This window comes from Mustelus asterias, chromosome 6, assembly GCF_964213995.1.
Source record: "Mustelus asterias chromosome 6, sMusAst1.hap1.1, whole genome shotgun sequence".
Taxonomy (NCBI): domain Eukaryota; kingdom Metazoa; phylum Chordata; class Chondrichthyes; order Carcharhiniformes; family Triakidae; genus Mustelus; species Mustelus asterias.
In genome coordinates this window covers 89855190-89868571 of record NC_135806.1, presented here as the reverse complement: position 1 = coordinate 89868571, position 13382 = coordinate 89855190, and the positions used below count along the sequence as shown (strand labels likewise).

The 13382-nt window shown below is 39.1% G+C and overlaps 1 protein-coding gene across 2 annotated transcripts in view; it reads left to right on the top strand.

Moving 5' to 3' along the window:
• Window positions 1-13382, top strand: part of pam (peptidylglycine alpha-amidating monooxygenase) — a 244402-nt gene that overhangs the window by 187522 nt on the left and 43498 nt on the right. For both annotated transcript variants that reach the window (XM_078214719.1, XM_078214718.1), the window contains exons 13-14: window positions 2240-2421; window positions 5088-5159. In XM_078214719.1, the coding sequence (XP_078070845.1) occupies window positions 2240-2421; window positions 5088-5159 (254 nt within the window). The remainder of the gene's footprint in view (window positions 1-2239; window positions 2422-5087; window positions 5160-13382) is intronic.

Genomic DNA, 13382 nt, shown 5'->3' with positions numbered 1-13382 from the left:
AATCCACTGAACCAGCACATCTTTTGGACTATGGGAGGAAACCCATGCAGACGATCAAGACTACTATGTGATCATTACAACCACATTTTCAATGTTGAAACGGTGATTCCAAAAATACAACAGTTGATCCTGTGGAGCGTTCCTTTAAATATACATCAAACAGTAGCTGAAAGGAACATAACGGCAGGTTTTTAAATTATTAAAGATGAATATAATAGGAGTATATTTTTTTTGAGTGAGAATGATTGCAAAGGCAGTGAAGGATGCATGGTTAAAATTAGCAGGATTCCAGGCGTCAGAACAATTTGCTGCTGAATTTAATTACTGTTTTCATTCTGAGGGGTTCAATAGATTTTTATTACTTAACAGATGGGCTGAGTGCATATTTTTTTTCTTTGCATCATTCATGTACTGATCTTCATTGAAGGGCTCCTATCTTTGGAGAATGATTTTCATTTAATTTATGGATCTTCAGTGTGTGCCAAGATTAATTAGCAAATGCAACACTGTAGCAGACACCTGTTAAAGTGGCGGAGGTGGACTGTTTACTTCTTGGAAAAATGCGTCAATGGTGACTTTTGTCTGGTGTCATACTGCATTCACTTATTCGCCCTGACAACGATAATGACATCCTGCCTACCAAGAGCAAACAGAAGACAAAATAACACGATAGTTCAGCCAAAGGTAATGAGCCTTTTAGGCTCAGTTCAGCTTAGAAAACTTTTAGAATCCTCTCGGTTCTCACTATCTGTCTGTAAACATGGGCAAAATGCTAGAGCAATGTATTGAATCACATCCTGTGACATCTATTTATGTAAGCTCCAAATGTAGCAAGAATGTCATTAAATTATAAGGCATGTAATGATCTTTTCAAAATATCTGTCATGACAGGTTTCCAGGGAAAATAAAGAAAATTATAATAGATCATGGAAACCTGAAATTTAAACAGAAAATTCTGCCCCACTTAGTAGATCAGGTTGATTCTGTGGGAGAGAGCCAGAACGAAGCCATTTGTCCTCCAAAGCACCGCCACCCAAGTATATCCCTTTCTGTGACACCAGACCCAAGCAAAGTGGTTGACTCTTAAAGACTATCTGAAATGGTTTAACAAGCCAACTCAGTTCAAGGGAAATTAGGGATGGGAAACAGATGCTGGCCTTGCCATTGGCACAACCTTATCCCATGACCGGATTTTTAAAAAAAATCTAATTTTAAGACTTTTATTGTGATAAATGAATTAAAAGCAGCATTGACTAAAACAAACAACTAATACACCAGACTATGGAAAAGGTTTCCCTCCTTAACTTTTCACACAGTCAAAAACCTCACGCCACAGTTATACTTCATGCTGCACTCTCAGCTGAATAACAGTTTTCACAAGAACCAGTCCAACTTCACTCCCAGCTTCCAATAGGTTTGCCACTCTCCAATTTTGTTCAATTGTAAGTTCCAGCGGCATCAAAAGGCTCTTCTATCCATTTTCAGAAAAGTCCCGAACTGAATACCAACCTTTCACCACCTCCCTTTTCCCCTGGTCACAGCCAGTCGAATCTTTGGGATTCTTTGGATTGCTACAAGGTGCATCTCTTTAACTGCATTCTATTTGGCCTGATTGTCCACAGAATGAATACTGTCCTCTCTGCTGATTACACTGACTGGCAATCTCCTCTCTCTCTCTCTCCCTCTCTCCCTCACTGTCGCTCCCCCTCTCGTGTTCCCTCGCTCCCCTGCCCCTTCTCCTCCATGCCCGTGCGCTCTCCTGTCCAAAACCTGGAGACCGAAAGTACATCCAGTCAGCACAGGTGCTCTGGCCGTTATTTACAGGTATGTACATCGTGCACCTTCTTCCCAGTAACCCAAGCTGGGCCTGCCATCCCCATCGCAACCAATCCCAGGTTGTTGTCAGGTCCCATTACCCATTTAATTCCTCAGGTATAACCTGAGATTAGAGACCATTCCAAATCTTATTAAGTTTGCACTTGTAACAGAGCTATTTCCTTGTTACCGGAGGGTGGCCAGCAATGTCTCTGAAGCACCTAGCCTCTGACCCCTGTCTCTTTATGGCATGAATGAGAAAGAGATTTGATTTTGATTTTTTCTATTTAACCGAGCACATTAGAATATTAATAGAAATTGCACTGGTAATTTATAAGAAAATATCTGTATTTTGGATGAAGTTTTATAAAACATATGGGAAACCTTTTTGAATGTATTAAGCATATACTTACTTTGTTAACAGAGCAACTTCGAAAGATGAAATGTGCAACTTGTATATAATGTACTACATGGACGCTAAGCATGCCAAGCCATACATGTACTGTATGCAAGACGGTAGTCCTGAATTGTTCAAACATATTCCTCCAGAGGCAAATATTCCGATCCCTGTCAGCCCAGATATGACAATGCATGGACATCATACAGGTGATTAGAATTTTAATAATTATTAAAGGAATAACTAGTTCTCGACCACAACATAGATATTTTGTCATAGAAATGTTACAGTTGTGTTATTCATCAAAATTATTCTGTAACATTCTGGGAGTCAGAAAGAATTAATGTAATACATGTAGAAAGCAGAGTGAATTATTCTGGCATTGGCCTGTTGGTTATGTCCCTTAACCACTTGACAGTTTTGAAAGATGTTGTTTTCAGTCACGTTGCACAATTCTGCTGCTGGGGCCACCATTGTATAGTTCCAGATAATGTCAACAGTGGCATTTCTGCATGTCCATTGAAAACTGCAAGATTGAATTAATGAGGGAAAAAGCCAAGGGTGCTAGCTTGAAGTAGGAAGGTTGGAAGTGTCTCTAAAAGTAAATAAAAATGGATGGTATCGTGTCTCCATGCATTAGGCCCAGAGAAATAGATGACTTTCTGCACGGGCTGCTTGGAAGGTTGGATATGGGAAAATTAATTTGGGTGTCAATGGTGTAGATTATGTGTCTATTAATTGAGTAGTATAAGAGCATAAAATGAGCGAAAGCGCGCACTTTCTCTCGCCGCACTCCTCATAGCTTCATCAATGTTATGACTTTCCATATTTATATTTTGCGTTCAGACTTTCCTGTATTTTTTATTTTTCCCCTCAATTCAAATATTTGAAGATCAGTTATAACTACAGCTTAAATTGCAAACCCTCTGTAACCTCATTTTTGAACTGCTTTGCGTTGTCAGCTTTTAGCGGCTCTGTAATCATTCCTTAAGCTGTTGAGTTGGCTTTTGTATTTTGCACCATTGGACTAGCTTCCACTATTAAATAGGAATATCCAGTTGCAAGAATAAAATTGAGTTGTCTAAAAATAGCCAGTTACAAAGTTTGTTCTGATGATGAGATTTTCACAGTTAATGATGAAGCTAAAGCGTCGAAAAATAGAATGTCCCAATATCAAGCTACAAATATTGTATTCGGCTAATATCCTGGGAATGCTATCTTGTGTTGTATGAAGTGGTGACCGTTTTTAATTTATGGTTTTTAAGAAGTTTTAGTATAGACACAGATCTAGAAATAAAATCTTCCCTTCTACTGCAATTGGAAAATGAAATATGAAGTAATAGGACTATACAATTTCTTCTCATTTGTTGGAAATTTTGCTGCTGTTCGTTGGGATTTCTAAAATGTACATTAGTGACATATTGATCTGCATTGGTCTGTTAATTGGTCCTTTTCCTCATTTGGTATTTAATAGCCACTTGGTAGTACCAAAGTTGAATATTGCTGAAAAGCGAGGCATGTTGCTGAAGTTTTTTACCTTCCACTCATCATGACAAATGCAAGAAGGCTAAATTGCAAGTGAAAACAGTTTATCCTACAGGAAAAAAGGGTATGGATTCATTGGAAAGAAAACTTTGATTAGTCAAAACATTGCCAGGGAGAAAGCAATTGGGCACTATAGGCTCCCTAATCTCCCGGGGAATTCAGAAATAGCACGGGGCTTAAACATATTCCTTTTGAATGGGAATGGGGCCCTGCATATGAATGTATCTTGCTTCTAAAATTGCTTGTTAGCGTAGCGATTAATGCAGTCGGGATTGTTCAGCAAGTGCTGGCCAATTGTGGAATTACATCTAAAAGTTGACGTTTTGTTTTGGAGTTTGCAAGCAAGGGCTGTTTGAGTACAGTCTATACTCTGCCTGTTATAAACAGCCAAAGGGGCATGCTGTTTCATTCAATCAGCTGATCACCAAGACCTATGACCTGGCGCTGATCAGCACTGAAATGCATACACAAAAAGGCTCAATTGTGTGGTAGGTAGAAGGTCTTATCGGACCTATGGCTGCATCCCATTAGTGGAAAATGCCACTTCTGTAACTAGTTCATAGTAACAGTGAAACAGCTTCCTTAACCTGTATTTAAATTTCTGAGATACTTGGCCTTTGCAGGGAATGGGCCTTCCGCATAATTGAGCAATGTGATGTACGTTTCAGTGCTGGTGAAATACCAGGTATGTGGACCGTACGTCCCAGCGGTTGACTGATTGAATCAAGAAGCCATTGTTTGTCAAAGCTAACGTACAACCCTTTCTTTCAAAACCCAAAACACAATGTCTGCTGTTTGATGTGATTCTGTAACTGGGCAACACTTGCTGACCAATCCTGGATGCGATAATAGATACACTAACAACCAATTTAGGATAATCAGTCGAGCTAGTAACATGGTTCATTTACCCCTGCTGGAAGCAACATACATTCAAATGTAGGGACCTCTGCAAAACAAAAGGGATAATTTCAAGCTTTGTGCCTTTCTTGATTACCCAGGAACTTGGGAACCTACAACTCCCTGTTGCTTTCTCCATGGCAATACCATGGCCAATTAATCAGCACCCTTTTCTCCTGCAGTATAAATTGTTGTGATCATTTGAATGTAGGCATTCTTGAGTTTGTGCTGCTGAATGAAATAAAAAGAGATTTGGCAGCATGTCTCTCCTTTCAGCAATTTTCCTAATTTTGGTTATTTTACAAAGTTTGAACCATTTTTATAGACCATATTTATAACAGTCGTGCACAAAGATGGGATCATTGGCATTTGTTTTAAGGTGCTATGTAAGACCAAATTGTAATAATGTACTTTTCATTAATGCGACCACTAGGTAAAGAGAACCCAGATGAAAATGTTATACTGCAGCAACCTAAAAGGGAGGAAGAGGTTGTTCTTGACCAGGGTATGTACGGCCATTTATTTGACATTAAAAGGTAATTTTTCTCATTGGTCTGGAAATTATCATCAGCAGCTGAAATGATGATTGAACTTCAAAAATTGTACTGCATGCTAAAATTTATTGTGCCAGATTTTGCTGTCAGTCATGAATGAAAGGCGCTGGCTGTACATTGTTCTTGAACTTGTCATAGACTGAGATTTTACTTAGCTCTAAATTAGAGAGCCAAAACAGTGTGGCACCCTCTGCAAGGCATCTGTGAACAGGTAATCAACTGTGTCCCCTTCACCAATCGCATTGAAAAATGGTAAATGCGCAGCACAGAGTTTGAACCAAGAAGTATCAGTTTTGTGTATTCAATCTGGGTCAAATGAGGTACAGAAAGGGAGATTGGATTGAGAAAGAGAGAGATAAGAGAATGAAAAGTTAAAAATAAATGAACTTTTAAAAAATTGCCTAACAGTATTAGAAATCTGAAGGAACAAGGCTGAACATTTGAAAGAATTTTTATTACAAGAGAGGGTATTTAGCAAAAATTAAGAATTACCATGCTATTAAAAAGATGTAGATGTATCTTGGAATAGACAAGATCTAACTTTTTTGTATCAGCCATATAAGTACTGCAATATCACTTAATTTCGCTTATTTCAATGATAAGTCAGATATCAAAGTACCTTTTTCAGGAAGCTTTTTAAGAACAGGACATCTTAGATAACGACTTCTGGATATCCATGATAATGGTGCAAGCATGGCCACTGGAAATTGTCTGATTTCCAGGTAATTAACAGTGAACACTGAGTTTCTGCAGCAAAATCTGACCCAACTATGATGAGTAAGTGTTATTCTGTTATGGAAAATTGTTTTTACTAAATTTCATTCTACTCACTGCAACATCAAATGATTGATATTCATCTGATGCAATTGTGCGTTTTTTCACAAAAGGACTGCATGCAATCACATTGCTAGCACTCTTTCCAGTAAGTAATTCATGAGGCATCAATCAGCTGGCTCAGAGCTGTGCAAATAAAATGCATGACATACAATGTGACCTGAATAGAATTATTTTTACCACCTCTACGCTTTTATGTTCACTGTGGAATTTATCTTCCTTTTTGTAGATAGAGGAATCTATTCAATTAATGCAGCAAAATATTGTGTCCATATGATGTATGAATGTACCTTTGGCGGTGATGATGTCTAAACAAAGATAAATAAAAGCAGTGAATGGAACAGGGCAAAAAGGATATGACACTAAAGTGGTTGTCTAAAACCAAATTTATCCAATCTTCTGGGAATACAGATCAGTGGTACTGCAGCTGTCCGTGATGACTTTTTAAAAAATAACTGCTGAGCAGTTATTTGCTTGAGACACCAGATTTAGAGGAATTCAGATACCTTGAAGGTTGTGTGGAGCTGGATAGGAAGAATTGAGGCCAAGGAGAGATTTGAAGACAAGAATGAAAACTTTAAAATCACGGTATTGCTTAACCAGGCGCCAACACAGATGAGCTGAGGTGGGGTGAGAGTCAGGCTACATTATAAAGATAGAAATGAATGGACTTGGTGATGGCCCAGATATGCGGTTGGAAGTTCATCTCTGGGTGAAATATGTCACTGAAGTTGTGAAAATCTGGTATCGCCCAAGACAGTTGCCAGGGAAGAAGGATGGAGTTGGTGGTTTAGGGAATGCAGCTTGTGGCAGGGACTGCTAAAGACAATGACTCTGGTCTTCCCAATGTTTCGTTGAGGACACCGCTACAAATAGAGGCCACAAGTCAACAAGCACCAACCCCAGTACCACTCTGGAATTATCAAAAATGTGAGATATACATTTCGTCAATTTAAGTTACAACAAACAGTTACCATTATAAAGCTTATGTATCAGTATCTGGAATCTTTACGAAGTGAGGATATTGTTTTTAGTCGAGTTCCTACTTGAGGTGCTGCAATTTTTCTTCATATGGGTGCTGATCATGAGAATGAGCAGAAAGCTTGTATTAAACAAGATGCAAAGTGCAAACATATGTTAGTCTGGATGCATTTGTCTACCTCTAGGCACAACCAATATGAATTCATTGCCTTTCATAAACGTATTTCAGTATTAAAATGTTGAAAATGTCGTCAGTTATATTAGTTGGTATATTCTTTGAAGGGTAGTTACCATGATAGCAATTTTTGTAAGCCCTCTCTCAAATCTCAACTCTGACATCAACAGCAAATAGTAGTTTCTGCTTTGAAAGTCGAGGACTCCTTACAAGGATGCAGTGTTTAGGATATTTACAGTACTTTAAGGACTAATATTTTGAAATTCAGTACTTGAGATGATGTCCCACAGGGGACCAATTTTACTGGAAATTCTCCATTGTGCAGTCCATCTGCAAATAAAAGGTTGCTTAAAATATTTATGTTTGTTATTAAAAATGCAGTATTATGTCTCAAGCCGAATTTCTCAACAACTATGCAGAACATTTTGCAGAAGTTAGGGCTTGAGAAAAAACATTTAAATTGATCACTTTTTTGGGTGAGTGTGGGCTGGGGGGAGATAAAATGTTCGAATAAAATATGTCTTCGATCGTGTTCTAAGAGATCGTACCAAAAGTGCAAACAGAGATAAATTGCAGCAGGTTTTACAGACCTGGTCGAACCAGAATGTATCGCTTTTTGAAAGAAAAAATTAAAAGGATGTAGTTAAACTATATGTTAGTTCCATCCCTTAATCACTGACGCACAATGGCAGCAGGGTGCACCATCTACAAGGTGTACTGCGAGAACTCACCAAAGTTACTTAAGCAGCACTTTCCAAACTCACGACCACTAACATCTCGAAGAACAAGATACCTGGTGGCACCACCACCTGGAGTTCCCTTCCGAGTCACTCACCATCCTGACTTGGGACTTGTTCTTTCACTTTTGTTGGGTCAAATTCCTGGAATTCCCTCCTTAACAGTGTGGTGGGTGTATCTACATCTCAGGGACTGTAGTGGTTCAAGAGGCAGCTTGCCACCACCTTCTCAAGGGCGACTAGGGATGGGCAAAAAGTGCTGGTCTCATCAGCAACTCCTACATATCATAAATGAATTTTTAAATAAAAGTCATTTTTATGCTGGCTAGCTAAATATCAATTTTGTTTTTACAGATTATGGTGCAGAAGCAGTTAATAAATTCCTGCACTAAGATTTGCTGATTGGACAGAAATTAAGAAGTTTATTCCTCTATCTGCATGTTTCCATGACATATTTTAACTAATTCATCCGATTCATATTGAGCTAGACATCAGAGTTATCTGATTCTTCCAAAGCCTTACTAAGATATCAATTTGCAGTTTATTTCTTCTCAACACTGATCTACATTGCATGAAGATGGCATGAATATAAATATATCATATTTATATATATATATACCTGAAGAATAATAAGATATTCGAGCTGAAATAATATGGGGAAAAGGTTTAGAAAAAATGCAATTAACTAAAGGGACAGTGCAAGTGCAAATTAGTTTTGCATTGCACATCTTAATCATAGTCACCAAAATCTTGCCGCCATTTACACTGGTGGAAACTTATGGTCCTGCTGATGATGGAAACTTATGGTCCTGCTGATGGTGCACCCCATCACAGGTTTCCTGGCGGTGAAGGTGCGTTCAATGGGAAACCCAGTTGACAACAAGGAGACCATAAAATCTTGCTGCCAGCAAGCGGCGAGCCACCTCACGCCACCATGAAACATGCCACAAAGAGGGAGGAAAATCCCACCCATAATCTATGCACTTACTATGCAACATAGGACTTGCAGTAATAAAGAGATAACTGAATACTCAACCTGACATTGTCATACCGATCCAATTATATCTTAACTGCCTAGTTGACAGTTGCTTTGAATAGAGAAAGGGGTAGTCGTGGGTACTTGTAGACAATTTGTGGTATACAGCATTTGGGATTTTCCTTGTCTTTCCAGATACTCCTAGATTTTCGGAGGGTTGACAGCTGAAAAGACAAAATTGTAGGGACTGTTAGCAATAAACAGTTACTGGGTTACCCAACAAGTGTATCATATAACTGACAGTCATTAATGCAAAACTGTACTTCATTATAGTTTGTTCAATTCCCATTTTTGGCATAACTTATTGTTTTAGGGGTGTTATGTATATCCAACTTAAAATTTACGACATCAAATTTAATTTCTCATATTTGTATTGTGACATCTGAAAATACATCAGATTGTGTGTGCAGACTAATGACACCATACTGTACATCACTGCCACCTCTCTTGACTCCTCCACTGCTCCAATTTGCCATTACTTGCTGCTTGTCCGACTCTCAGTTTTGGATGAACAGGAATTCCTTCCAGTTGAGCATAAGGATGATCAAAGACATTTAATTAGATCCTGCCTACAAATTCTGTTCACTCTTCACTATCTTCATCCCTCTAACAAATGTCTGAGGTTGAAGCAGACTGTTCAGTGTTCTTCACTCTGAGCTGAGATTCTGAATTCATATCATCTTCGTCCCAAAGGCTGCCTACTTCCACCTCCATTATCTTGTCCGTATTCTCCCCCAATTCATCTGCTGTGAAAATGCACTTCGATACCTTAACCTCTAGACTTCATTATTCTAATGTTCTGCTGCCTTTATCCTAACTCGCAAAAAGTCCCTTTCATCCATCACCCCAAGATTTCAAACTGCATTGGCTCTTTGTCTGGCCACACTATTTTTAAAATTCTCATCCTTTGTTCAAATCATTCTGTAGCCTCAGTCTTCCTTATCTTTGTAACTGCCTCCAGCCCTACAACCTTCAGAGTTCTGGCCTCTTGGGTCTCCTTGATTTTAACCATTCCACTATTGGCAGCTGTGCTTTCAGGTGTCTGAACTCTGAAATTTCTTCCCTAAAACTTCTTTACTCCTTTACTTCTCTCTCCTTTCAGTAGGTCCTTAAAATCTACCTCAACAAACTTTAGGTCAACTATCCTAATATATATTTCCTTGTGTGGTCCTTATGTGAAGCACCTTGTGTGCTTTAATGTGTTAATCGCCAATGTGCTACAAAATGATTTTGCAGCTGTTGTCTGCTGATACAGAATGGAATCATTTGAAGATGAAATCTGAGATTTCTGGAATCATGGCAGTTTGAGTCATCACTACCCATGTAACCACCTTTGCAATCATTAGGAAACGGATCTATTGATTAATTTAGTGAACTTTTGAGTTTTCTTCAAAACTCAACATCATTTGTGATAGATAAGCTCAAGAAATGAAGATGGAATATGGCTCACTTTCCTTAAAGGCTGGGTCAGGCTGACGCATTATAAAATAAATATTGAATGATTTTGTTTGGCATGGTAGTGACAGGTTTTTTGTTTGGTCAGATATAAACAATGCGCAGTCGCAGGTTTTATGAAATCTTTATTGCAAATGATGGAAAGTAGCAGATGTTTGAGGTTCCTTTGGAACAAGGAACATAAATCATTTAAGAGTAACGGAGAGAGAAGCTCATTGATCAGTTGTCAGAGCACTGAGCAAGAGAACACTGATAACTGCTTGGATAGGAAGAGTTCCTCCTGACGGCATAGGAAATGGAGAGTCATTCAACAGACTGCCATTCAATGGGCCCCTTTTCTTGCACCTTTGTCCATAAAAAATCTTACCAACCTCAAGTCTGAAATTAATTTACTACTTTTTGTGGGAGAGAATTTCACACTTCTATCACCATTTGCATGAAGAAATGTTTCCTGATTTATCTCTTGAATGGCTCTGATTGTAAGACTCCTCCCAGTGGAAAGGTTTCTCTTTATCATCCCTGTCAATTTGTTTCAAAATCCTTAAGATCTTCAATCAAATCACCCCCATAACCTTCTATATTCCAGGGAATACAAAACTGGACTGTATGTGGCTTTTTGGGTATTTTTTCCTAAACTCATACATAACTGAAGATTTGGAAAGGAATTTGGAGAAGAGGAGCATGAGATGGCCCTCTTTTCTCCTTGTTGCCATCCACAGTACAAGTCTGCTACCTTTCTGACTACTTGCCGCATGACAATTGAATGTAAGTTTCTTTAAACTGGAAAACCTCAAAGAGACAGTTGGAATCTCTTGGGCACATATAAGAAATCATGATTTAAAAAGTCTAATGCTGGTGGGAAAGATTGATGGTAAAAGAGATAGACAAACATCTTTCTAAAGAGCAGCACATTGGATAAATGTGCTACCAATGAAGATGATCCACATCTCCAAAGCAAGATTAACATGGAGATCCATGATCGCCAACAGCCTGTCAGGACTTGAAGCCTGAAGAGAGATCAGTTTGAATAATTGGTTAGAATGCTTCTACATTTTGAGTAGGCCTTTTATTTTTCTCAATTTTTCAGCATCAATTCTTGTATTTGTGAATGGCAGAGAAAGTTGTGAAGGTGACAATCTCCTTGGGGGCTCTTATTGTCCTGTGCAACTTGGCGAGGAAACTGAATTTTACAGACCTAACAGATGCACCTATCTCTAAGGATTTATATTTGCAGCCATCATTACCCCAGGGGCCACGCTACAGGCCTAGACAATTCTCTACCTGTTAATATCACATTGTAGACAGATTAGTGATTCTGGGGCTTTTCTCTTCAGAGAAGAGTAGGTTTCGAAGAGATTTGATAGATATGATTAAAATCATAAAGAGAAACTGTTTCAAGTGGTGGAAGGATCAAGAACCAGAGGACACCAATTTTAACCCACTTGCAAATGAAGCAACAGCAACATGAAAATTATTCTACGCACCGAGAGTTTCTGATCTTGAATGCACTGCCTTAATGTGGTGGAGATAATTGTGGCTTTCAAAAGAAAATTGGTTAATTATCTGAAGGGAAAAATTTGCAGAATGACTGGTGGTTGGGGTGGGGGGCGGGAGGGGGTGGTTGGGAGTGGGGGGGGGGGGGGGGTGAAAACCTCTCTTTGCCAAGTCACAGACCCATGCATTCATTCAATCTGACCAAGAAATGCCTTTTACATGGTTCTTTTGAACAGTGATGAATGCATTAAGTTACGTCATCAAATCCTTTTAAGCTATTGTAGGGGCATCTGTGAAATCAGTCAATCTACTTCCTGGAGATGTATCAAGCATGTGACAGATACAATTTTTGTTAGAAATAACATCTTCAATCTTCCTTGTGAAATTCATCTGTTGGACATGTTGCAGATTATTTACTGGGTGCAAATTTTTCCAAGAGTGCAGTGTGTAGTGGGAAAGCAAGAACATGGCTAACTGACCACCAAAATATAATAATGCTTGTTAGTGCCATGATTATATTCATTAAGCAACAGTACATGGTGCCCAGTTTATTTTGAGGTTCCGAGACCGTGAAAGGTAGTTGCTCAGATGCTAGATTTATCTTCTACAAGTAATTATCCTGCTGATGACTCCCTTCACTCCTTCAGCAATAGTACAGTATAAACTTCCTTTGATGCAGTCATACTGTCATGCTCACCTAGGCAGTCATTGGGCCATAACTTCCTTGGAGTGGCAAACAGCGTCAGATTGCCATTCCATACCCAATTAGCTGTGCTAAAATTTTTAAGTGCCTGTTTCGCCCAACTTTCCTGGATTAGGCCGGGAGCGATTCAGGCGGCGCAGCTTTCACCAAGGCCAAGCGTCAGAGTGTAAAAAGGAAAGAAACAAAGGCTGACACGCCCCCCTTTTTAGCAGCATCAGTTGTCTTAAAGCAGGTGGGTTTAAAGGTCCCATTGAAAATAACAAACTTGGGAGAAGGTAAATATCTAAGCCAGGCTTTTTCAAAGTGGGGTCGCAACCCAGTTGCCGGGTAAATTCTTGTTGCTCTCACATGGGATGTTGTTTAAAACAAAAGGGATGTTTATAGCGCACATTTTGTAGAAGGCGATATGACAATGAGGACCTCTCAGACGATGACGTAGCCAGCTTGAGGACATTTAATGTGGAGAATAAACTTCTTATTGCATGATACAATGCAAGTTGCATGCGTATGATTGAAGGAAAATGTAAGAATTAGGAGAGAGATGTATTTTTAGATTTACAGTAAATCCCATTTAAATTACAACTGCAGCAGTAGTACTACAGCTTGCCTGATCAGTGGACTCGCCCTGAGTCTCGTATTTCCTGCCGTGAAGGCAGGCTGTAACTTAGAGTTTGACTAGCACAGTCCTTATCTCACAATCCAACTCATCATTTTTCTGGTGTGTGTGGGTGGGGGGATGATCCAGGTGTCTGGGTCTTT